At 43.3% G+C, this 27,325-nt stretch overlaps 1 protein-coding gene across 1 annotated transcript; it reads left to right on the top strand.

Annotated features, from left to right (window-relative positions):
• Window positions 1–9,700: 9,700 nt before the first annotated feature.
• LOC103555241 (WAP four-disulfide core domain protein 3-like) lies at window positions 9,701–23,304 on the top strand. Its single transcript, XM_070560836.1, has 5 exons — window positions 9,701–9,989; window positions 19,469–19,570; window positions 21,175–21,282; window positions 22,709–22,857; window positions 23,036–23,304. The coding sequence occupies exons 1-5, from the start codon at window positions 9,893–9,895 to the stop codon at window positions 23,066–23,068; spliced, it is 489 nt and encodes a 162-aa protein (XP_070416937.1). The 5' UTR covers window positions 9,701–9,892; the 3' UTR covers window positions 23,069–23,304.
• Window positions 23,305–27,325: the final 4,021 nt, after the last annotated feature.

Below are 27,325 nucleotides of genomic sequence, written 5' to 3'. Positions count from 1 at the left end.
GATATATGGTCTTCCACTGTGTGATCTATTTTACTTGTGTGATCTCTCTGCCTTTCTCTCTCTCTTACTGTATGTTTTGTACTGAGAAAGATTTATATTTTTGTTTTAGTCATTACCTCGTACTAAGACCTTTAGGTACTACCCTTGATCCCTTCTTTTTTGGACTATTATCTATAGGTGTCCTACGATGAGTAATAGTAATAATAAAATTAGCTAATTTCCTCTTTTCTTTCCTCCCTATTTCACTACTCCAGCAGCTGATTTGAAGTAATATCCTTTCATTCCCACTTAATCATTCTAAGGTGCTCATCAAGCTTATTCTCCTTTTCATACGTTCTTTCCATCCCCCACCACAATTTTTGATAGGTATATCGCGTTCACATTGTCAGAGCATATGGCTATTTCATAGACTCTCTCCATACACCATTATTTGGTCTTAATTCTACTGTAAATATAAATGTAATGGCTGTACTAGTCCCCATTTCAATATCTGCCAGTTACTTTGGTTGGCTGAAGATCAATCTCTAGTAGATTCCTCTGGAAGTTCTCATGGGAGCAAAATCCCCTGTCTTCTCCATCAGTCACCCCGTTGCTTCCCGAAGGTTCCTGCAAGGATGCAGATACCTCCCTGGTCTGGAGGATGTTAGTGGTCTGTCCCCTTCCATCCACCCATATTTTGGTGTTTGAAAGGATACCTTGTTCCCCAGTTTTGTTGTCTACATGTATTGAATTTTGCTATTTTAATTGTTCTGTGTGTTTTGGTGAGGAGATGTTGGAAGATTCAAAAATTATGTCAGCCTACTCTATTAAAACCACCTTCCCAGAATTTGATGTTATTTTTAACAACTTCTGACTTTCTCCTTGGTGAAGTGTCTGTTGGATCCTTTGCCCACTTTTCTATTGGTATCTGTATTTTTCCTATTGATTTGTAATGGATTCTGGATACAAGTTGTTTGTTGTATATACGTATTATAAACATTTTCTCCCAGTGTGGCTTTCCTTTTCACTCTCTTAATGGTTCCATTTAATGAAGAAACATTCATAACTTTAATGAGATCCCATTGATCCACCTATTTTTATGGTCAGTAATGTTTCTGTAATATTTAAGAAGTATGTGCCTATCTCAAGATCATGAATTAACCTACTATAGTATCTTCTAGATACTACTTTTCACTTAGGTCCATGATCCATTTGGACAGATTTCTGTGTGTGATGTGAAGTAGGAGTTAAGGCTCCTTTTTTTTCCATATGGATAATCTGATTAATCCAGCCACATGTATTGAAAAGTCCATTCTTTTCCCCCTTTGTATTACAACGGCTCCTTTGTCATAAATTCAGAGACCGTGTGTGTATATCTGTCCCATTGGTCTCTTGTCTCTTTTGCACCAATACCACACTATCTCATTTACTGCCGTGGTATAATATCTTGATAAATGGTAGCTGAAGTCCTGCAACTTCGTTTAAGACTGCCTTGATTATTCTTTTTATTATGTTAGTGCTATTTTTAAAATTTGAGTTCATAATAGTTTACATCATTGTGACATTTCAGTTGTACAATATTTCTTGTCTGTCCCCACATAGCTGCTCCCCCTCACCCCCTGTACTCACCCCCAATCTCCCTTCCCCTTGTAACCGCTGAACTGTTTTCTTCGTCTATGTGCTTGTTTATATTCCACATATGAGTGAAATCGTCTGGTGTTTGTCTTTCTCAGTCTGGCTTATTTTGCTAAGCATAATTCCCTCAAGGTGCTTCCATGTTGTTGCAAATGGGATTATTTTTGTCTTTTTTTCTGGCTGAGTAGTATTCCATTGTATATATGTATACCACATCTTCTTTATCCAGTCATCAATCAATGGGCACTTGGGTTGCTTCCATGTCTTGGCTATTGCGAATAGTGCTACAATGAACAAAGGAGTACGTAGGTTACTTTGGATTCTTGATTTCAAGTTGTTTGGGTTGATACCCGGTAGTGGGATAGCTGGGTCATATGGTAGTTCTATTTTTAGTTTTTTGAGGAATCTCCATGCCGTTTTCCATAGTGGCTGCACCAGTTTGCATTCCCACCAGCAGTGTGTGAGGGTTCCCTTCTCTCCACACTCTCTCCAACATTTGTTATTTTTTTGTCTTAGTGATTATAGCCATTTTAACAGGTGTCAGGTGGTATCTTATTGTAGTTTTGATTTGCATTTCCCTGATGATTAGTGATGTTGAATATCTTTTCATGTGTTTATTGGCCATCTGTATATCTTCTTTGGAAAAATGTCTGTTCATATCCTCTGCCCATTTTTTGATCAGACTGTTTCTTTTTTTGTTGTTCAGTTGTATGAGTTCCTTATATATTATGGAGATTAACTCCTTATTGGATACATGATTTGCAAAAATTTTCTCTCAGTTAGTGGGTTGTCTTTTGGTTTTGATCCTGGTTTCTTTTGCCTTGCAGAAGCTCTTTAGTCTGATGAACTCCCACTTGTTTATTTTTTGTTTCCCTTGTCTGAGAAGACATGGTGTTCAAAAAGATCCTTTTAAGTTTGATGTCCAAGAGCATACCACCTATATTATCTTCCAGGAGTTTTATGGTTTCAGGACTTATCTTCAAGTTTTTGATCCATTTTGAGTTTATTTTTGTGTATGGTGTGAGATAATGGTCTACTTTAATTCTTTTGCATGTGGCTGTCTAGTTTTCCCAACACCATTTATTGAAGAGACTGTCTTTTCTACATTGTATGTTCTTGGCACCCTTGTCAAAGATTAACTGTCTGTATATGTGCGGTTTTATTTCTGTGCTTTCAGTTCTGTTCCATTGATCTGTGTGTCTGTTTTTGTATCAGTACCATGCTGCTTTGATCACTAAGGCTTTGTAGTACATTTTGAAGTCATGGATTATGATGCCTCCAGCTTTGTTCTTTTTTCTCAGTATTGCTTTAGCAATTCTGGGTCTTTGGTTGCCCCATATGAATTTTATGATCCTTTGCTCTATTTCTGTGCAGAATGTCATTGGGATTCTGATTGGGATTACGTTGAATCTGTAGATAGCTTTGTGTAGTATGGACATTTTATCTATGTTTATTCTTCCAATCCATGTGAATGAAATCTCTTTATGTCCTGATCTATTTCTTTCAATAATATCTTATAGTTTTCGTTGTATAAGTCCTTCACCTCTTTAGTTAAATTTATTCTTAGGTACTTTATTCTTTTTGTTTCCATTGTAAATAGAATTGTATTCTTGAGTTCTCTTCCTGTAAGTTAGTGATTAGAGTACAGAAATGCAACTGATTTTTTTAAGTTGATTTTGTACCCTACAACTTTACTGTAGTTGTTAATTATTTCTAATAGTTTTCCAATGGATTCTTTAGGGTTTTCTATATATAAGATCATGTTGTCTGCAAAGAGCGAGAGTTTCACTTCTTCACTCCCTATTTGGATTCCTTTTATACCTTTCTCCTGCGTAATTGCTGTGACCAAAACCTCCAGTACTATGTTGAATAAGAGTGATGATAGTGGGCATCCTTGTCTTGTTCCTGTTCTCACAGAGATGGCATTCAGTTTTTCCCCATTGAGTATGATGTTGGCTGTGGGTTTGTCATATATGGTCTTTATTATGTTGAGGTAATTTCCTTCTATTCCCATTTTGTTAAGAGTATTTATCATAAATGCCTGTTGGACCTTGTCAAATGCTTTCTCTGCATCTATTGAGATGTTCATGTGGTTTTTATTCCTCATTTTGTTAATGTGGTGTATCACATGGGTTGATTTGCAGATGTTGAACCATCCCTGTGTCCCTGTATAAATCACGCTTGATCATGATGTATGAAATTTTTGGTGTATTGCTGTATTTGGGTTGCCAATATTTTGTCAAGGATTTTTGCATCTATGTTCATCAGTGATGTTGGCCTGTAATTTTCCTTCTTTGCATTGTCTTTGTCTGGCTTTGGTATCAGGGTGATGTTATCCTCATAGAATGTGTTAGGGAGTGCTCCGTCTTCCTCAATTTTGGGGAATAGTTTGAGAAAGATAGGTACTGAATCTTCTTTGAATGTTTGGTAGAATTCTTCAGAGAAGCCATCTGGTCCTGGACTTTTATTTTTGGGGAGGTTTTCAAATACTGTTTCAATCTCTTTACTTGCGATTGGTCTTTACAGATTCTCTATTTCTTCTTGATTCAGTTTTGGGAGGTTGTGTGAGTCTAAGAATTTACCCATTTCTTCTATATTGTCCAATTTGTTGACATAAAGTTTTTCTTAGTATTCTCTTACAATCCTTTGTATTTCTGTGGTATCTGTTGTAGTTTCTCCTCTTTCATTTCAAATTTTACCTATTTGAGCCTTCTCTCTTTTTTTCTTAGTGAGTCTGGTTAAGGGTTTGCCAATTTTTTTTATCTTCTCAAAGAACCAGCTCTTTGTTTTGCTGATCCTTTCTACTGTTTTTGTTTGTTTCAGTTTCATTTATTTCTGCTCTATTTTTTATTATTTCTGTCCTTCTGCTGACTTTGGGCTTTGTTTGTTCTTCTTTTTCTAATTCTGTTAGGTGTGGTTTAAGATTGCTTATTTGAGATTTTTCTTGTCTGTTAAGGTGGGCCTGTATTGCTATTAATTTTCCTCAGGACCACTTCTGCTGCATCCCATATGAGTTGGTATGGTGTATTTTAATTTTCATTTATCTCTAGATATTTTTTGATTTCTCCCTTAATTTCTTCAATGATCCATTTCTTGTTAGGTAGCATGTTGTTTAGTCTCTACATCTTTGTCCCTTTCCCAGCATTTTTCTTGTAGTTGACTTCTAGTTTCATAGCATTCTGGTCAGAAAAGATGCCTGATAGGATTTCAATCTTCTTAAATTTATTGAGGCTTGCCTTGCTTCCCAAAACATAGTCTCTCCTTGAGAATACTTCACGTGCATTGGAGATGAATGTGTATTCTGGTGTTTTGGGGTGGAGTGTTCTATATATATGTATAAAGTCCATCTGCTTTAGTTTTTCATTTAAATCCACTATTTCCTTGTTGACTTTCTGTCTGGATGATCTATCCACTCATGCAAGTAGATTGTGTTGTTGTTGTTATCTGCTTTTACGTTTGTTGATACTTGCTTTATGTACTTTGGTGCTCCTGTGTTGGGTGAACATATATTTATAAGTCTTATGTCTTCTTGGTGGAGTGTACCTTTTATCATTATATCCTGTCCCTCTTTGTCTCTCATTACCTGTTTTATCTGGAAGTCTACTTTGTCTGATATAAGCATGGCAAGCCCCTCTTTCTTTTATTTGCCATTAGCTTCGAGTGTTGTCTTCCATCACTTCACTCTGAGCCTGTGTTTGTCTTTGGAGCTGAGATGTGTTCCCTGGAGGCAGCATATTGTTGGGTCTTGGTTTTTAATCCATCCCACCACTCTGTGTGTTTTGATTGGAGAATTCAATCCATTTACATTTAGAGTGATTATTCATATATAAGGGTTTAATGTTGCCAATTTATCACTCATTTTCTGGTTCTTCTGCATTTCTTTTGTTTCTCATCTTGTGTATTTTGGACTACAAATTCAGTTAGATAGTTTTCTCTTTATTTATCATTTGTGTCCCTGTTCTGATGATTTGTTTAGTGGGTACCATTAGGTTTGTATTAAAAAAAAATCTCATAGATGAGACAGTCCATTTTCTGATAGTCTCTTATATCCTTAGAATAAGCCAGTTCCATCCCTTCCGTCTTCCCCTTAAACTTATTATTGTCACAACTTATTCCATCTTGTGGTGTGAGTTTGTGGTTAAAATGACAAGATTATATCTATTTTTGGTGTTTTCTTCTCTTTATCTTTAATGTTATAATTGTTTGCTAACCTGTTCTGACAAAGAGCTGCAATTTCCTGATTTTGTCTACCTATTTATCTCCTTGCTCAAGGCTTTGTAACACTTTCTTTTTTCTTCAGATTTGAGGGCCTTCTTGAGCATTTCTTGTTTGGAAGGGTGTCTTGTGATGATGAACTCCCTCAGCTCCCTGTTTATCTGGGGAAATTTTTATTTCCCCATCATATCTGAAGGATATTTTTGCTGGATTGAGTATTCTTGGCTGAAAGTTTTTGTCTTTCAGAATTTTCAATATATCATTCCACTGTCTCCTAGCCTGTAAGGTTTCTGCTGAGAAATCTGCTGAAAGCCTGATAGGAGTTCCTTTGTAAGTTATTTTCGTCTGCCTTGCTGCCCTAAATATTTTTTCTGTCACTGGCTTTTGCCAGATTTATCATTATATATCTTGGAGAAGGTCTTTTTACATTGACAAAGTTAAGAGATCTATTGGCTTCTTTCACTTGTATTTCCATCTCCTTCCCCAGGTTTGTGAAGTTCTCAGCTATTATTTCTTTGAGTAAGCTTTCTGCTCCATTCTCCTTCTCTTCTCCTTCTTGAATACTTATAATCCTTATCTTACAGTTCCTAAATGAGCCCATATTTCTTGGAGAATTTCTTCACTTATTTTTAGTCTTAGTTCTCTCTCTTCCTCCATCTGAAGTATTTCTATATTTCTGTCCTCCAGACTGCTGATTTGCTCCTCCATAATATCAGCTCTGTTATTCATGGTGTACAGATTTTTTAAATCTCATCCATTGAGTTTTTCATCTCAAACACTTCTGATTGGTTTTTTTTTATAGTTTCAGTCTCTTTTCTGAAGAAGCTCCTGACTTCATTGAAGCATCTGTATTTTCTTGTAACTTGTTGAGTTTTTTATGATAAAAAACTCAATTTAATTCTCTGTCACTTAGATTACAAATTTCTGTGCTTTCAGGATTAATGTCATTTTCCTTCTGGACTGTAGATTTAATGTATTTTTTTCATACTGTTTGATGATGTGGATTTGTGCCTCTACATAGTGATAGTATCTGAATGCAGTTTCCACCTGCCCCACCTGGGTGGGTTTCAAAAGCTCTGTATTCTGAGCTCACTGTGATCTTTGGCTCAACTGCTCACAGCTGCTGCTTTTCTGCATGTGTGGGCACACTGACTGACCAGCTGAGCTGGAGTGCTGGGCAGTGGGAGGGGTGCTTTCTTTTGTCTGTGTGACCCGGGCGGGGGGGGCATTCTCCCTCTGCCCTTGCTATCTGCTCTCCTGGGGTGCTAGCCTGATGAAGACACCCCCACAATAGCTTAATCACTTCTGTGAGGGCTTTCTCATGGTCTGTGAGGGATCTTAGAGAGCGAAGGTGTTCCCATGGAGGGTCACCCCTCTGCCCTCACCTCTCAGAGCTACATGGTCTGGAGGCCAGAGTGACATCCATTGGAGGAGGGAAAGGAGATCCCCTTACCTCCTTCCACTTCCTCAGGGGGGTTCAGGACCTCCACCTTCAGATATATGGCTGTAAGTGTCTCTCAGATGTCTTTTGTGTTCTGTGGAAGTGTTCCATTGGTATATGAATGTCCTTTTAGTTGCATCTTAGTGGGGGGAGTCTAATGGGAGCGCTTACTCTGCCATGATGCTGACATCACTGAGACTAAAGTTTTTGATGAATCTTCTCTTACAGGTGTCTGTGAGCTCCAGTGCAAGAGAGACAGGGATGGCAGTGTGTGAAGATGGTGCATCAGGAAGGGCTGTAGCCAGGTCTGCTCCCCTCTCCCTACCCAGGTAAGAAAAGACCAGGAACCCTGCTTGATTCCCCCAACAAGGTGTGCTCAGGGTTAGCCCAGCCTGGCCTTTCCAAAACTGCTGCTGATCAGAAAAGGGACAGAAACCCATCAGTATTCCTGGGGCCTATGGCCCCACTCCTTCCCTCCAGAGGGTAAACAGCTCACAGGGCTGTGGGCCCAGTATCTCATTAATAAATACCCCTTACAAAGACCTGTCATCATTTTCCTTTTCTCACAAGTAATGCTTGTTCTATAAAAATCAAAAACTAGTGATGAGTGCCTCTCTATGTATATGTACACATATATATAAAATCATCAATATTTTGGCTGCCTAGAAAACAACTATTTCCACAGCATTATATTTATTATTTATATTTATATAAATATTAATATTATCGTTATATTTTTAACTGAAAAGTCATTCTGTAAATGCTTTTATGTAACTTAAGTTTTATTGTGAGCATCTTTTGCTGTCAACACTAATTTAATATGTTTAACTTTATTCTATTTAACTATTAAATTTAATGAATATTTCTTCAATTAGTTTAGTTAGCTGTAGCCCACCATCTAGAATACAGTGCAGCCCCTCAGTAAATCACCTTCCAGTGGACATTTCAGGCGGGGTTTTTGTTTTATTTGTTCTCCTGTTTGTTGCCGCTGTTCTAAGCAAGGGCTCAGTGCTGACTCTTCTTGCTCAGTGTGGCATACCTCCTTATTAGGGCCCCGTGAAGAAACTGAGGCTACTTGGGTTTAAGTGATCATGAATTGCTCATGGTTACAAAACTGGAGAGTGGCTAAGTCAGAATTTATCCTTGGTCTGCACTTGGCAGAGTGGGAGGTGCAAGGCGCCAGAGCCTTTGAACCCCACCTCCACAGCTCACCAACCTGGGGTTTAGGGCAAGTTGCTTAACCTTAGTTTCCTCACCTGCAAAGTGGGGTAATACCCACCTCAGAGGATCGTGGTGAGGACTAAATGAGCTAATGCAGTAACAAGTGGGCCCTGACCCTAGCACACAATTTTTTTAAAAAATTAGCAGTCGGGAAAAGAATGAAGTAACAGGAAACACTGTAAGTGGTGGCAACATTACATGGATTAAGACTTTACTTCAAAATGTTGTTCTGACACTTGGGAAACAAATGTAATTTTTTTAACCCTCAGTTTCCTCATCAGTGAAATCCAGAAAATGCTATCTCTGTTACTGTGTTGTGTGAGGATTAAATGAAAGGTATGAACATATACAGTGTAAACATCTGGTGAAACCTAAGTGCCCAGAAAACCAGCGACTCTCATTGCCTGGGCCACTCTGTGGCTGAACTCACGGGAGCTGGGGTGAGCAAGAAGAGAGTGAGGGTCCACTTCTCCTCTGATTTCTGTTTCCCCTGAACAAGGCTAATTTAATCACATCTCCCAGAAGAAGAAAATGAAATAAAAATTGGATCAGAAGTGCCTACAAGAAAGGGGAAATGAAATCTGACGACTCAGGGGTTGGTTACTGCAGCCCATCCCAACTCCTGGCCCAGTGCAGAAGGAAGTGAGACAACATGGAAGAGCTTAACATGTGTATTGGGAGTTTGAGTTCTCAGAAATAAAGGTGTATGAAATGAAATGCAACTCCATCCCCAGAAACTTACATGTATCCTATGGGCAAAGACCACCGTACCTGCTAGGTGCCCAGCAGTGGAGAGAATCAGACAAAGCCAGAAGGAGACCAAAGTCACCTCCTCAAAACCAGCAGGTGACCTAGGAGCACCCCTGCTGGGTCACCCACTGCCCCTTCCTGCCCTCAGTACCAAAGGTTCTGGGCCCAGAGCAGGGAGGGGGGAAGTGAAAGAGTGGACTGCACCCTCGCCAGCCAGCATTCAGTTCCTAGGTTGTAATTTCTATAAGGACATAATCCTCTTGGCTACCACATGCCTGGCCCAGAGAAGACATTTGTTACTTGTGTTGAAAAATGAATGAATGAATGAATGAAAGCACATAATAAAAGTGAGTGCCCACCCCCACCCTTTTCTCAGTCACTCAAGGCTTTCCTGGTTTAAGAGTCTTATTTTTTGGTCAGAGGAGGATGTTTCCTTGACTCAGAGACTTGCTTAGGTAACAACGTGGCATTACCCAGCGTACACATGTTTTTTGTTCTCCAGACGTCAGTTTCTGGGCAGGGCTGAGACTCCCAGAGTCCCTAGTCCCGCCCACCCCTGACTTTGTATTGCAGCTCAGGGAGCAGAAGCACATAAATTTCTGCTGCTGCTCCCAGCCCTGTTGCTTTTTACCAAAGACTTCCAACAGCAACATGAAGTTGGGAGGGCTCCTCCTCCTTGTGAGCCTCATCACCCTCAGCTTAGAGGTACAGGGGCTTCAGGCTGAAGTGAGACCAGTTCAAGATGTGGGTAAGTCCAGGCAGAAGGCAGGCTCCTTCTTCCTTGAAAGAGGGAGCCAGAAGGTAGGACATCTGGGACCAGTGTGTGCAGGTGGAAAAGGGAAGTAAGGAGAGAAGGAAAGATGTTGGAGTCAAGGAGGCATTGCAGAGACCCCCCTTGACTGCAGACTCTCTTCTGCCTCCACTTTCTCCCCTCCTTTCCCTGGGTCACCCCTCCATCTGGGCTCTCCACTCTTCCACTTTGGCCCCTCATCAGTCACCCTCCATCTCCCATGCATCTCCCTCTTCACCAGCTTCTTTGTCTTTTGCTACAAATAGATCGGATGGCCTAGAAAAATATTTTCTTAATCATATTAAACATGAATCATCTCAACCTCTTCTTTCCATTTTATCGCCAACATTCTCAAAGGACTAATATGAATTCTCTGCCCTTACTTCCCCATCACTCATTCCTTATCCCCTTAAACACTGACTGTAGTCATTCTTTCCCCAGCACTCTCCTGAAATTTCTCTCCCGGGTCCTGTTGACAAATCTCTTGACTCTTCTCAGGAGCCAAAGTCTTTATTCTCTACAACATCAGACATTGTTTCCCACTTCATCAATCCTCAAGCTTTCTTCTCTTCTTGATTCTCTTCACTGGATCTTCTTCTTCTCCCTGAAGATTATTGCATTCAACTTTTACCCCTCTACCTTCTTCGCTATCCTTCCCCTACCTCAAACTGGTTGCTAAATTCCATTCTTTGTAATTGCCTCTTGCATGTGTTTCTTCCTCTCCACCCCCATAGCCACACTGTACTTCCAGCCCTGATTTCCCCATCTTAGGTCAGCTCAGTCTTCCCAGCAGCTCTCCCGGCCCCTCTCTTCCTTCTGAAGTTTGTTAGCTTGATGAATCCTGGTCCATTCTCTGCTCTCCCACCAGAATAATCTTCATAAGTAAACTGTAACCATATCCCTCTCTTAGCCTCCCAAATGAAATCCACACTTCCCAGGTCCTCAAGATCCACCCACTGTAACTTTGTTTCCTGCCTACTTTTCCTGCTCAACTTCCCAAAGTGACACTGCCTCCTTGACATTGCTGAGTGATCCAATATAGACCTTTGAGTCAATCTGATTTTCTTTTCCTCCTGGGAATTTGAAATGTGGAATGCAGAGACACAGAGACTAGAAGGCTTTCTGGTTGAGTCACATTAATGACAGCACCCTCAAGAGGAGTTTCATAGAGTTAAGAGAACTGTTACTTATTCCCTCTATGGACAGTAGTGTTCATACAGACTTATCAGGCTCAACAGAACTTATTTGTCTAGGGGAATCCCACAGAATTGGGCAGTATCTTACAGCAGAGAGTGAAAGATTTCACTTATGAATTTCAGTTCCTTAGATCCATATATATGTTCTCTTTCCAAGCCTGTGGGTAGGTTGAGTGGGATTGTGTTGTAACTGGAGTAGTTCGGGACAGAATGAGGATCTCCTCCCATGAGGAGGTATGGGTTTATCTGAGCATTGATTCTAGAACAGTTGTCATGTATTATAAGGACAGAAAGATTGATACCTGCCCAGAAGGGCCACACAGAACCTCTGGTGCTTGCTTGTAATAAGCACTGAGGATAATGAACATCCCATGGGTCAGAAATGCTGCAGCAATGGTGTGGGCTGTACTCACTGTCCAACAAGTGAGTGTAAGAACCCAGTGACCTGCTTGTGAGTAGAGGACAGGCCCCCTCTCATCTTCTCAGGGGAAAGGAATACCCACCTGCCCTCTGCACATGGAAGTCTCAATAAGTCCTGGGGTGGAGGGGTTGGTTGCACATGGCAAGAGAACTGGCATTGTCCTACGTAACACAGGGCATGGGAAGAATAAAGGATCCCCACCCCAGCCAAGGAGGCAGCTGCTTCCAGCTGCTCAGCTGAGACACACAGCCATGATCCCGGATTCCCAGCATCAAGGTGTCCCACGGCTTTTCACGCTTTAAAACTCCGATAAAAAATCCTTGAGATGGTTTCTTCTGCATTATTGAGGTAAAAGATGAGATGTAAAAGATACAGGAAGCAAGCATTTATTGATTGCTGGTCAACACCAAGGCACTGTGCTTGGTGCTGGAATAAGAACACATATCAGATGAACTCCGCAGGACACACTCATATGTATAATTATAATATCACCTGCCTGATGCCGCAGCAGAGATTTGTGCAGAGTTCTGCAGGAGCACAAAGGGAATTATTAGCTCTTGTCCAGGCTGTTGGGAAAATGTTTAGGTGGGAGGAACTGTGTGAACTGGAACCTGAGGGGTGAGGTGGAGATCAGCAGGTGGAGGGGGAGCTGGGTGAACCATCCAGGCAGCAGTACTACTAGCTGCACAGCCTTGGGGGTGGGAAAGGTTGGGGGCTGGATCTTGGAGGAGGTGGGGTTCTAGGGTAGTGGGCCTGGAAGAGGCTTTAAGGGGAGATCCAGGGCCAATTTTGGAGGGGCTTCATTGTTTTGTCCAGCAAGGTGGATAGAGATCCACTGGGGATGATCAAGCCCAGGCAGTGCGATGACCAAATGTGTATTTAGAACAGCACCTCTGGTGGCAGTGAGTGATAGATGAGATCCCTCCTACCTTGCCCATTGAGTCACCCTAGAAAAGTCCTCTAGAGTCTGTGTGCCCAGGATGAGGGGAAGCTCATCCATGGTCCTTTCCTGACTCTTTTCTACTCCTGGAACCACAGCTGTGGACGGGAATGACGATGAATGTTGGATTTCTGAGGATTTCGGGAAGCATTGCAGTGTGGTTCCTTTTGTAGAACTTTGATCTCTAGTACCTTTGTTCTTCCTTAACTCTATCCATTCTGGGTCATTGTAAGCAATTAATGTGTGTGCAGGAGTTCCTACAATCAGCGTCACATTAAAGAGAACATACTAACCAAGTGCCACGTGGGCAGGGCTCTTACTCCAGATGATGGAGCTGCTAAGAGGACAAAGTAAACATCCTGCCCTCCAGTCTTTTCTTACTGACATCCTCCAGGCCAGGCCACCTGCACTCACTCATTGGGGTCAACTTCCTCAGCCAAGGGTGAAGAGAACCCTTCTCTCTGGACAGCTATTAGCAATACAGCTCTCCCTAGGCAGCAGGACTGTAGGCTGTATTCTTACCATACATAACTCATCTGATCAGAATAAATCAGTAAATTTTGAGTAAAGGAGATATAATAATGTGGATGGGCTTCATCCAATCAATGGAAGGCCTTAAAAAGACCAAAGTCCCCTAAAAAACAAGGAATTCTGCCTCCAGATTGTCTTCACACTCAAGCTGCAGCATCTACTCTTCCTTATGCCAGAATCTCTCCTCTTCAGCCCAATAAGATGAAAACCTCTCACACCCCAACATGAGTGACTTTAGGATCTGCAGATCGTAGCCCATATGATTACTCAGAGTTCTGTAGGATCAGTTCTCTGGAGAAGGAAGTCAATAGGCCATGGCAGAGAGAGTTAAGAATACTTTAACTGAGAGTACAATTTCATTTAGAGTGAAAGGAAACAAGATTTACCTAGCCAGGCTCTCATAAAGTGTAACTTTGCGTGGGCACAGCCATTAAGTGCATTAGCTAAGATCTAAGATCAGACGTCTGTAGTCCTCAGCCCTGGCTCCAGGGTCCCACTGCGGGACATGGAATTGACCCGGAGTCAATGCTTGGAATGCAGCTCTGTTCACCACTCTTCCACCAAGGAAGCCCCAAGAATGCCACAGGCTTAGGGACTGACACCTAACCTGTAGGTAAGGATTCCTCCCTTGTTCTAGGGTTGGACATTTTACAAGGTCGTGTCACAAAAGCAATGGAAGCCAGGGAGTGAATGACCTGCATCAGGTCACTGTCTGTCATTTATGCGTGTCTTTCTGAAAACTTGAGAAGTAGACAGGGAGCTTTAAGCATCTTCTATAAGAATGTGGTCCTGGGATGGAGGTCATCAGCTAAGTATTGGAGCAGGCTCAGCTGGGACTCGCTTCTGGTTTGTTTAGCAGTGCAAACTCAAGTGTGTTCCATCTCTCTTCTCCCTGGGTTTGGCCGTCTAAGCTTGGAGCTTGATGCCCTCAGACCGTGGGTTAGTTCTCCTTACTTTTCTTTCTACAGTGTACAGCTCAGCCACACAGCCTCAGTCTGGTGGGGGAATGAAGGCACATTAGCATTTCTGCCCACATTTTCAGGGTTGCTGCATTGCATAACTCCAGGGGCGACTCCTCACACTGCAGTCCAGGGGAGTAGCGCCCCCTGGTGCTGTGCAGTCTGCAGGCTCTGCAGCACTGTGCATAACTCTGCTCTTTGCCTGTGATGGTTGCTCTGCAGATGACTCCTCCTCCTCTGCCTCCCGACTTCCCAGGAATTTCCAGGAAGGTCCCTCCTTGAACTTGAATAAACCCCTCACCTCCTTCCATTCTGACTTCTCAGTCCTGGTCTGACCCTTGCAAGGTCACATGATTATGGAAACTCACCAACCACTCCTGTCCCCAGGGCACTGTCTCCTGATCACAGTATCTTCCTCAAAATTCATAACACCAGTCCAAGCATGAGAAAGCATCAGAGAAATACAAAGTGAGAGGCATTCTACGAAATATTGGACCCGAGGAGACTATGGCAATGTCAAATTCTAAAGGAAAGTAAGAAGATGTAACTAATAAATGCAGTGTAGTCTCTAGGATTGGATCTTGGAACATAAAAAGGAAATTAGTGGAAAAACAGTGGAAGTCAAATTCTGTATTTTGGTTAATAGTAATATGCCAATATTGATTTCTTAGTTTTGACCACAATACCATGGTTAAATACAATTTTAGCACTAGGAGACTGGGTGAGAGACATACAGGAAGTCTCTGTATTATCTTTGCAAGAAATTTGAAAACTTCAATGAAATGGTGAAATTCCTTGAAAGAAAAAAGCTAATTGCACCTCTTATTGATTTATTGCCTCTCAGCTCCAAATTCACTCTTTTAGACTGTCCTGTGAAAATAGATCTGGGCCCTTTAAATCTATTCTTTCTTGCCAGACGGCGCAGGAGCTCTGTCAGGGGAGGGCCCTGGAGAGGCGTTTCAGGAGGAGGTTTGCCTCCTGCAGCACCTGCAGCTTGGGCAGTGCTCAGCTCTGCAGTGCTGGCAGCCTCTCTGGCGCTCAGCTCCTGCCCTGCGTGGTGGCCAGCAGCACTCAGTGGCCAGCAGTTCCTGCAGCATCGGCCCCCGCCCCAGGGTTTGGGAGCAGAGTGCCTGCAACCCCTGAAGTGCAGGTTCCTCCAGGGCTCGGCTCCTGCAGTGCTCAGCACCCAGGAGCACCCAGCAGCCAGGGTCTTCCCTGACACTCCTTTTGGGCAGCTTTGTAGCAAAGTGCCCCTGCTGAGACACTTCCTGGTGAACACTTTTCCCTGGCACCCTAGAGGTGCATTTCTGGTAGGTTCTGCTGGACCAGCACCAAAGTGACTGCCATTCCATGAACCTGACTGTGCTTCTCCGACAGGGTCTGGATCTCAGCCCTGGGGGCAAGGGGTGGGGTAAGGGGCTCGTCCTTGGGCACTCTATCTCAGTCCTAGGGTTAGTGGCCATTCCTTACATCTGCCACCCTGATACTCTCTAGAGTTCTCCTTACTTCTTACTAGTCAGTCCCTTGTTACTCTAATCCCCTATTGTAGTTAATCATTCTTTATATTAAAATTACCCTGCTCAGATTCCTGTGTGGTACCTTTCTTCCAATTGGACCCAGATTGATACTCTACCAAAGCCAACTCATGGAGACCTAGATAACCTGAATTGCTCTGTATCTATTACAGAGATTAAATTAGTAATTTAAATGCTTTCTCTGTAAAGTAGGAGGCAAGGTCACCTGCTGAGTGTGAGAGACTGAGTTTGAGGAGAATGGGAAGGTTTTCAATAGTCCTTATGAAGAGTGGGAGCTTGTGTTGATGTTGCAGTAAATTGCAGGGCCATGGGGAGGTCCTATGTGACGTTGTTCATCATGAACTTATGATGGAATTCATCCCTTTTGGTGGGACTCAGGTGCAGGGAAGGAGAAGGTGGATAGTTAGGTGCCTCCAACAGTGAGGTTTGGCCTTCAGGTACCATTAAAAGAGAACAGAGTTAGGGTACTTTAGGTATTGAGAAGAGGGTGCGAAAGATGAGGAGGAAAGGCAAAAAATAAGAGAAACTGGAAAGGAAGGGGAGTTTGTCCTGATTTACAAGCAGGTGGCTAATTGGAATGAACATCTGGGTTTTATCTCATCTCCCTAAGGTCCCATCTCTCCAGATACAGTCAAAGTTGAGGCAAATTGACCTCAGTGGTGGTGAATTCTGTACAAGGCAGCGGGGACAAGGGGTAAAAACCAGAGCTTGTTTACACAGAGTTGGATCAGCCATTTTTTTGGACTAATTACACAAGGATGACCATTTTTCTTCTTCTGAATTTGTTAAGGTAGGAAGAGGAAGTAAACGCCTCTCAGTGGTACCCAGCCGGAAGAAAGAGTGCCTGGCATCCAGGGACAAATTTTCCCATCTCTCTCCCAGCACCAGGAGGTCACTCACTGGTGGATTCTCAAGTCCTGTGGGGGGGGAATGGAGTTCAGATAGTTTAGAGGGGATTCCAGCAGTGTGATTCAGTGGGGCAGACCAGCTGGAGGGTGCCAGAACCCTGCAGCACGACATGTTCCATCAGCCCTCCTAACTGCGTTTCCTCACTCCAGTCTTGCAGCTCTGCAGTCCATTCTCCATGTTTCAGGGGTTTTCTTCCTTCTTCTCTTAAGTTTTCATTGTACAAGTAATATATGAATGCCTTCTTACCTCAATCTTATTTCAGATAAGACTAAAGACCTCTTGGCTGCCTAAACCCTCCCCACTCCCCGCACCCCGCCAACTCACTCTGTTGTTCCTGAGAGGTGGTGCTGTTATTATTTGGGAGGTTATTGTTCCAGAATTCTTCTGCATTTTCCTGTATATATATGTAGATATAAATGCACACATATTTATCACTGCCTTAGGGAAGAGGGAGAACAGATATGTCCCTTAACGGCATCATGCAATGCCATATACTATTTAGACCTAGGTCCTGATGCAGAGGTAGAGTATTACAGAAAAAAAGTCAGGAAATCTGATGCCCAAAATATCTGAATTTGATTTGTCAGGGAGGGGAAAATGTCCCCCTACCTCTCTTGCTTCTTTTGGCTGGTCTAATAATCAAATTGACATAAGAGAGATTAACAGGAGACAAAAAACCCAAATTTTATTTCCTATGTACAGAGGCCCCATGGTATGGGACCTAAGAAGCTGGCAAAATAGGCTGTTTGTATACCTTTTTTAGACAAAGAAACAATCACTTGTGAAGGTTTTACAAAACAAAGGAGTTTGGGCTTGGGGTAGCAAATTAATGAAGGAATAGCCAAGTCTGTTTGCACAGCTTTCTCGGCCTTGGGTTCCCTATCTCAGGGGATAAGGATGCCTTCGATCCTGCTGGTGTAGGGAGGAGGCCCTCACAGGTGAGGTTTATTCCCTGCCTTCAGGAGAACAAAGAAGGTTCATAGTGTTCTTCTTGTATTGGCTTTTTCTCAAGCAACTTTAAAAATAATCACTATGCCACCTGGGCATACTTTCAGGTGATCTGCCCTGGCTCCATCCAATCCCATTTCGTAACTTTATAGCCTTGAACAAGATATTTAACCTTGTCACACCTCAGTTGTGATGCCTAGTAGATGAAGCACCTTGTGCACAGATGTTCTTGAGTTATCTTTCCTCCTCCCTGTCTATATCATCTTCTCCCATTCTCTCTCTCTCTTTCAATCTGATAGATTTCTTCATTACCTTAAGGACATATTTCCCTTGACCCAGAGAACTTGTTTGTAAAACTGCCCAACACCACACATGGTCTGTGTTCTTTTTAGCCAAGTCACTTACTTGGAGGAGCCCAAGATTCAAGTTTCCTACATGCTGATGCTGGCCTTGACACTAGCCCAGTTCACTGTCCAGGAGGGTAGAAATCTCAGTTCCTTTGGTTTTGCTGCGTTAGCACCAATGAAGTCTTCAACAAGCAAACCTGAAGTTGGGTGGCTACTTCCTCCTTGCCATCTTCCTCACCCTCAGCACAGAGCTCCAGACGGTCGGCAGCTCTAGGCCAAGACCAGATGCACCTTTCTCAGAATGAGAGCCAGAAAGTGGGAAATCTAAGACAGGACATGTGCAGTATTAAAGAGGGGATGGAGGGGAAGATGGGTAAACATGGAGAACAGTCTCCATAAGGAGACACTGTCGCCACTCATCACCATGCCAGCATCTCTCTGTGTCTGCCTCCATCCTCTCTCACTGTTTTCACCAAGGCCAGCCTCTCCATCTGCACTCTTCAGCCCTCACCTCTTGCTTGCACCCAGCTCTGTCAGCTCCTGGATCTCTCCTCAGAATCTCTAACCCTTTTCTCACCTTTTGCTTCTACGTACAAAGAGATAAATCTCCCCATTCTTCTTTTATTGCTTGTGTTTTTCATGTCATATTTTAAAAACCATTGCCTCATCCAAGGTCACAAAAATTTATACCTATGTTTCATTCTAAGGATTTCATAGTTTTAGCTCTTAATTTAGGCCTTTCTCCCTTTTGAGTGAATTTTTGTGTATGCATATGGTTGGAGGTAGCACCCATCTTTGCAGGTGCAGTGGTGGCAAGCATTTGAAATGGTCACCCTGGACTGCAACAAGTACCTAGGAGGTCAGAGATGAGCGTGATTCTTGAAATGTTGATGAGTTTCTGTGCTGAAGGTCAACCATTAAACTCCCTGCAAAATAACCCAGCCGTTGGGCCTCCCAAAAGATACTTAGGATCCTCAGCCATATAAGGCCCTAGGGAACCAATCTGACAGCATACATGCATATGTGCATGTCAGGGCATCACAGAGAAGGTCTCTAATCAATACGGACTCAGGGCCAGGTCTGCCTGGGTTCTAACGCCAGCACCACTGCTACAAGCCCTGTCTGTGGGCAAGTCAGTTACGTTCTCTGAGCTCCCGGCCCCTCATTTCTGAAATGGGAATTACATACCTCTCAACAACAATTTTTGTGCCACTGGCACACACTGGAGCTGCTGTATGAATATGGAAATCTCTCTTCTCCTTCTGTTTTCCTGCTGATCAACAGCTTTGGCCACAAAGCTAAAGCTTATTTCTCTGAATTTTCTTTATTTTTTTAATTTTTATGTTTTTTGTTTATTCAAGTTACACATCTCTTCAAAAGTTAAAATGTCATAGATCTAAACAAAAAGGGCTAAATCTGCCCTCAGTTCCCTCCACTTGAAATAATCACCATTAACAGTTGGATAAACATTATCTTCATTTCCTCTATGAATGTGCTAATAGGTGCTTATTTTTCTATGATGTCCTGTTTCATACGCCGTTCCTCTATGTAATATATACCATGTAGAAGTGGGCCCATTGCCCAATCACCACCACTTCCCGATACCCACACCTGGGGCTTCTTTGTATTCATGCGTCTTTTCTAACGTTAGGAATCTGTGTGGACCGGTGCCGAGGAGACCTGGACTGTGGGGCTGGACAGCGGTGTCTCAGGAGGGGATGTCGTCGAACCTGTGCTCCAGCCCTGGGACCAGGTAAAAGCCCCCCGGCCTGCCCAGGGCTCCAAACCCCACACAACCCAGCGAGACTGTGGCTTAGCTCTGCCCAGACGGCCTCCCTCAGGGGCTTAATCCTATGGTCTCTGCTTCCAGGCTTGTCCTTCCTGAGGGAAGAGCATGTCACAGACCATGTGTCCCGACTTTTGGAGCACAGAACCTTCCTCTCTGATTTTGTTATGCAAGGAATGCCTGCTCATTAGAGAAAAGTCAAATACTGATAAAAAGATAAATTATCCATGATTCCACCACCTAGATAACCATTTTAAAGAAACGCTTTCAGTATCCATCCACCCACACAGATATGTACTTTTTCTGAGTTAACAGTGGATAAATGTTTATTCTTGTGGTTACTGCATGCCTGGCTCTGTGCTGAGTGCTGGGCCATATTTAAGGAGAGGTCTATGTCCTTAAAGATCTTACAGTAATAGTTACCAGTGCTGTTGAGTTGATTCCGACTCCTAGCGACCCCATGCACAGCAGAGCGGAACCCGGCCTGGTCTCTTTGTGCCATCCTTTCACCTTCCGGTGCTATATTTGCCATGCCTGCTGCTATTCTTAGGTTTTTCCTGGCCAATTTTTCTGAAGTCGGTGGCCAGGTCCTTCTTCCTGGTCTGTCTTAGTCTGGAAGCTCCACTGAAACCTGTCCACCAAGGGTGACCCTGCTGGTATTTCTGATGCCGGTGGTATGATTTTTAGCATCACAGCAACACACACCATCACAGTACGACAACTGTAGAAGAGGAGTTTGGTACCCTGACTGGGAAACAGACCCAAACATCGTCGTGAGGGCACTGAATTGCAACCACTAGATCATCATCATACGGTAATAAAGATGAGCAGAGAAACCAACAAAAATCTAGGAAAACAGAATATGTGTATGATTTTTACAAACATGGTGTCATGACATCGTCCCTAATCAATAAATGCAATTCTATCACATGTTTTAAATGGCTTCACTGCTCTCCAGTAGAGGGATAGGCCTTATTTTCCACAACTTCTTCTCCTCGTGCAGATTGAGATAATCTGTCACTTTCAGCTACTTTTTAGTAACAAATACAATACAAATGTCCTTAACCTAAATCATATTTCTTTAGGATAAACTCCTAAAAGTGGTATGGCCAAATATACATTTGAAAGCTTCTGATGTATATTGCTAACCTGCCTAATGAAGATGTCTTTGACACCAAAAACATATGTAGCCTCACCCCACATATCTGTAACTTATTGGACAAATACCTACTAACATTTTATGCACATATACGTGCGTGTTATTGATGTGCTTCCACCTATATTTGTAAAAGCACACAGAAAATTCCAGAAGGAGCTACAAGAAATAGGAGATATCTCCTGGGAAGGAGACTTGATACGTCAAGAGAAAGGGAGATTTACTTTTTACTTTATATATTTGACTATTTTTTGTCCTTTAAAAATAAAAATTATTACATTTAAAATAGTGGAAACTGTGTAGAATCCATATGCACATATTTTGAATTGAACAAAAGTTTAAAACAAATAACGCCCTCATAAATCTCCCCTGGTATCCTGCCAGGATTAACAGTTTTCGGCTGAATTTTTTCTAGTGATAGGTATCTGTGTGGAAGAATGCCAGAGACACCGGGACTGTGGCGTAGGACGTCTGTGTGTCAGCAACGGATGCGGCCATGTCTGCCAGCCAGCCAGAGACCAAGGTAAAAGCAGCAAGCCCTGCCTTCTGCCTCCCTGACCCACTGAATGCTTAGCCCTGCTGGGACATGGCTACCAGGCCCCAGCACAGAAAGAAACAGAAGGTGGCTACAGCTGGGGCCAGTGGTAGCCTCTGTGAGAATTAGAAAAGATGCTCCTTCCTCCAGGGCTAGAACACCGTGAAGCTAGATTAACAACATTTTGCTTTAGAAGAATTTGTAAGCTTGAAAAAGATGGAAATACTCTTAAAACAGAAGTTACATATCATTAGGGCACCAAATTATTCCTCAGCAAGGGCTGGAAAGAACATGGTTATGGACAAGTTAGCCTGTGTTTTGCACCCAACCACGTGTCCACACTGATGTGAAACACACAGGTCCATTCATTCATTCCACCAATATCTACACCTGCCCAAGCCTTCTTGCCAACAGTGGGTGGCAGCTGCTATTTCACCACAGAAGCTTCATTTCTTTACTCTCCTGACTGAAAGGCTAGGATCGATTGAAACCACTACAAATTTCATGGGTGCATGCAGTGGACTGGGAAGGAGGCGGGTGTAGAGGGGTTAGGACTGCATGAATAATCCAAATAACAGCTTGCTTACACACCTCTACCTTATCTCAGGCTCAAGGGATAACCTCAGACTTTTAGGGAGGTGGGGTGTGGGGGATGGAGGAGTATGTAAGGGAATCCCACAGATGAAGGCGGTCTCTCCCCCGCATAGAGGAGAGAATTATCATCCACCAGATCTGCTTCACTTGACTCACAAGTGTAAGAGCCAGCCTGCATTTGCCGTGCCCCTAAATGATAAGGTAGGCTGTTTGGGGGTGATGTCTAACAGGGGTTCCCAAACATCAACATGCATAAGAATCACTTGGGGGGGTTGTCAAAATTCATATTGCTGGGCCCCAGCCCCAGAATTCCTGAAGTATGTCTGGGGTAGGGCTCAAGAATCTGAATTTCTAACAAGCTCCAAGGGGATGCAGATGCTGCTGGTATATGGGACCCACTTTGCATAGCAGTAGGAGCAGAACTGGGGTTCTCTTTCAGATGGGGAGCAGGGCCAGACTCTGGGACTCAGTGTTAATTGGCACCTGACGGCACATAGCATTTGTGGGAGGCTGGCTCTGTTTCTGATCTGAGATTTAATTCTCTAGTCCCAGAAGAAGAAAAGGAGGGGGCTAGCAGCAATGTAGTCTCCTCTTCTCCCAGGATGCTGCAGCTGCTGGCTATCGGTACATTTTCCCATAGACAAAACAGCACTGTGTGCCCTCAAGGTTGAGAGGGGAGAAGATTGGGGGTGTTAAGAAGGGAAGAGGCTAAAGTTCCACCAGGGACCAAGGCACTTCAGCCCTCTCTCTCTCTCAACACCAGGTCCCACTCACTCTACAGAGGTAGTCTGGGTTCTGGAAAGACTGTTTGGTTTTTCAGATGGATCAAGACGTGGAAGTTGTCCAAGGCTGCCTCCAGGAACTATAGGAACTTGTGTTGAATTGTGTAGTGGAGATGAATCCTGTCCCAGGGGACAAAAATGCTGCAGCCATGGTTGTGGCCGCTCCTGCCAAACTGCTGTTCCAGACGTGAGTATAACATAGAGAGCTGCTCATGGGAAGCATGAGTCCCTGCCAGCCTTCAGAGCACAAAAGGGATCCCACCAACCCCTGTGTTCATCGAAGTCTGGGTGGCATGGGGAGAAAATTGGTTGGTAGCAAAGAACCGGAATTTCTGGAAAGTGTCATGATTACCTTTGTGTTGTAGGAGGAAGACTTCCTTATCCGTTTGGATGATTAATGGACCTCGGCCTTCAGTGACCACTCCCAAGTTTCATCTTTATTCCAATACCCGGCTTCCCACTTTCCTACTGTCTTCTCCTGGCTGCTTTCTATTCCTGGAACCCCAGTACCACAGGATGAGGATCTAAAATAACTTTGTCTTGAGTGTTCAGTTCTGGCGATTGTTGGAGGTATCATGGCATAACTTCTTCCGAAATTATCCTTTTTCTAAATAAAATTACTTCTGTGGCATTATCCAACCTGAGTCGTTTTTTTCTATGTAAGATTTTAGCTCACTTACATTAGTACCTCCATCTTCAAAAAGTATTTAATCCCAACCCTTGGAACCTGTGACGTTTCCATTATCCATAACCCCCCATATCTTCTCTGTCCCCCTTATCCTAACTCCTTATATCAGATATTTATAGTCACAACAACTATGTATAACAAGCTACCCCAAAACTCTTTGGCCTAAAATAACAATCATTCTCCCAGACCTGTGAGTTGGCTATGGGGTCAATGAATCTGTGCTGCACTCAACTGGGCAACTCTGATGTTCTTGGTTGGACTCACTCGTGCCTCTGAGGTTGGCTGATTCAACTGGGGTTGGCTGGGGTGACTTGGTTCCACCCCACCCATTTCATCCTTCTCCTAAGCCAAAGACCAGCCCAAGCACTCAATACTGCCTGGAAATCTCACCATATTTCCCTAGAAAATTCACTTCCTACTTTCCAATATGACTATTTCCTACTTCTTCTCTTTCCTCAAATCTCCATCTCATCTACCTCTCACTCTAGCCTCCACCATTCAGATGTCACCGGCTATCTCACTACATCCTTCATTGATAAAATAGTTGCAAGTCTGCAAAAATTCCCTCCTCTTCTATTCCCATCTATTCGTACCCATTGACTCCACTTTATCCTCTGTTCTAACGGAAACAATGATCCCTACTCATATTTAAATCCAACCCCTCCACTTACTAGTTGGATGCTTCTTGTCTAATCAAAGAATTCACTTCTCTAATTATTACCTTAGTACTGTGGATGTCTCCATTGCTCCTGGATCACTCCACCCTTGTCATACAACTATGTATTGACTCCTTGCTTCAATCCAGGTACCATCCACTCCACAGCTGAAATCCAACACACCACTGTGTATCTGTACTTGCTTTTCTGCTTCCTCACCCCTGCCCACCCCCATTCTCTCCTCAGGGAGCAGTCTCCCTCTTCCCTGTGATTGGTTCCAACCCCCACCTTCCTCACTCCAGCACTCCAGGCAAGCTTCCTCTGGTCTACTACACAATAAAACTGGGCTAATGCCACTGATGTAGCCTTAACTACACCTCATACTGGAGCCCTCCAAGCAGGGCACAAGGAATAGAATCCTAGCACACCGCAAAACGTATGTTCTCAAGAGCTAGTAGAGTGGCTGAGGGCCCTGCTGGCCTCCAGTCTAGATGATGCCCAAGGTACTGACAACTGAATTGTGGTTCTATTCATAGTACCAGCGCTCCATAGAGGTTATAAAGAATAGCCTGTTACCTTTGGGAGTTTAAAACCTAACTGAGAATAAGGAACACATCTAAAGGAGAAATAAAATATTTTATTTGATATATTATTAGGTGTTAAGATATTTTCCCTACATTATTTCCTTATTCTTACAACAGCCCCAGGAGTTGAGCATTCGGAGCCTCTAATTCTTGATGCGGTAACCTAGAGTGATTGATTCTCAAGATCACTTTGCCAGGATGTAGTAGAACCTGTATTTAAATCCAGACCTTCATGGCTCCAAAACTCCCTCTTTTTCCTAAACTCTATTACCTCCCATAATAAAAATGCAGGATGTGTATTTATCTGGAAATTTAATTCCAGCCAACTACTTTGAAAGCGGTTTTACTCACCACTCTCCCACAGTGGGAAGCACGTGTAGTGTTGGGGCCTTAGGAGCTGACACTAAAGGGTTTCCTAACACTCGGTTAGTGACTGGTTACAGGATTCTGGGTAAAGTTTTGGGGACTAAGAGCTTGAAGGACCTGGATCAATGATACAGTCTCTGTGCCAAGCTGGTTGAACAGTCCCTAAAATCGAGGCTATGGGTCTTGGGTCCTCCTGAAACTTTGAGAGGTAGAGAGGGGACCTCTAAGGGTGGGTTGTAAGAATACCACCATCTTCCCTGACAGTGGCTTGCAATGTCCCTGGAGTCTAAAGCCTACACGAGGCAGCGGCATTCTGTCTGGTGTATTTGGATCCATGCAATGAAAAGTCACTGGTGGCCCAGAAATCTGTACTCATTTCAAGCTGGTCCAAACCAAGACATTGGTTCACCCTCGTCATTTTCTCCTCTTCATTGAGCTTCACCTTCTCCATCTCATGCTGAGATCCCAGGGCTCTCAAACATTCCCTCTCCTGGGCCAATCAAATGCACAGTGTTGTAACTCCAAAGTCCTGAGCCTCACCAGCCTGTAAGGAAGGAACAAAATTATGTCTGAATTACAGCCTGGGCTGGCATGCCTTAAATCAATAAGAATGCATAATTCCGTAACAGCTGCACTACCACCATTATTCAGGAAAAATAAATACTGACTTCAAGAAATTACAATTCTCAAAAAGTATCCATTCCCCTTAGGAGTGCAGTGTGTGTGTCTGTAGGAGGGACGTGATGGATATGAGCAAAGGATCAAACAGATTAGTCAAAATTATTCTGATTAATTAGAGTTCACATCGTATGACTTGGCTGCTGCAACAAATAAACCCCTGAAATCTTACTAGCTATTTCAAATTGAGGTTTATTTCTCCCTGGTATGAAATCCAAAATGGGTCTTCTCGAACACCAAAGAGTTTTCCTTCGGGTGGTAATTTGGAGACCAGTCTCCTTCCATCTTGCAGTGTTCACCAACTTCAACACTTGGCTTCAAGGACCGTTTTCCTATGTAGGTGCTTCGGCCTAGCAACAGGAAGAGAATGGAGGAAGGTGCAGGGGTGGGGGAGGGGAGTTAGGGACCTCACCCCAGAAGGGGTGCACAGCACTTCTGCTCACATTCCCCTGCCTAGAACTCAGTCTCACAGCCATAGCTACCTGCAAGGAAAGCTGGGACCTGTAATCTGCTGTGCTCTCAGGAAGAAGAAATGAGTTTGGTCAGTCAGTCTGCTGCTCATATAGAGGCTGGCCTTCCCGATTGTGACCAGGGTTGAATAAACCTATCTTTAGTGACCAGCATTCCATAGAGCCACTCTTGTAATGAAGGTTCCTCCAAATAGCTTTTCACAAAAAGAAAAATGAAAACATATACATAAAAGCTCAATCAAAATTTCTGAGATCTTGTGATAAAAGAAGGCCTGAGGATTCTGCACAAGGCAGAAGGGGAAAAGAAAGTTGTTATGATACTCAGATGTGGTGTTTTCCCCGCTTTGGAACATGGCCAGAGGCTTATTTACCCAAGGAATCTCTCCTTGTGTGCATTTCAGGTAGTGTGACCAAACGAGGAGTTCCAGGTAGTTCTGTGGAGACTGGCGGTGGGGGCAGAGAAGAGACAGTTCTCATTCCTGTTCCTAGATAAGCCCTGATCCCTGTAATATTAACGTTGGGATCTGAAATCTGGAGAACAAGAGTGTGGAAGGAAAAGGCATAAACAGTGTCATGTGGAGGCGAGAGCTTGGATTTGAAGTCAGAAATAGTTGGGAAATTAAGAAGCTGTGTAACCCAGGGAGTTACTATCTCCTTCTGTGTAAAGTGAGGATAACCCCTTAAAGCACTTTAGATCTTTAAAAGAGATGGAGATAATACATATTTTTATGTAAAAGATTTGTATATGTGTGTGTTGTAAAATCCGGCACACAGAAGTGCTCGGTAAATGCCAGGTCCCCATCTCCTCACCCCATTTCCCCTGTCATTGAAAGTGCCCTCCAGTCTTCAGTAGTCTTGAGTATTAGGTGAAGAAGCTATTTCTCTTGGCTCAGAGACTTGTTTGAAAACACATGATTACTCAATGGTAAACACAGGCCTGTGTCATCCAGAAAGGTCAGCTGCCTGTCAGGACTTAAGCTGCCAAATCCCCGTGTCTTGACCCAGGTTCCACATGCTGCCCAGCTCAGTGGGAAGAAGATAGAATCGCAGCCCATCTCTTTCATCTGTGTTGTCACCAATGGAGACTCCACTCAGCAACATGACATGGGGACTTCCTGCCCCTTGCAGCCCTCCCTTCTTAGGACAGAGCTCAGGGGCTGCCCTCAAAACTCACAAGGTGATTGGCAAGTCCAGGCAGCAAAGGCGTGTTAGT

Source organism: Equus przewalskii, chromosome 10 (assembly GCF_037783145.1).
Source record: "Equus przewalskii isolate Varuska chromosome 10, EquPr2, whole genome shotgun sequence".
Taxonomy (NCBI): domain Eukaryota; kingdom Metazoa; phylum Chordata; class Mammalia; order Perissodactyla; family Equidae; genus Equus; species Equus przewalskii.
This window is presented reverse-complemented; position numbering and strand designations above follow the sequence as displayed.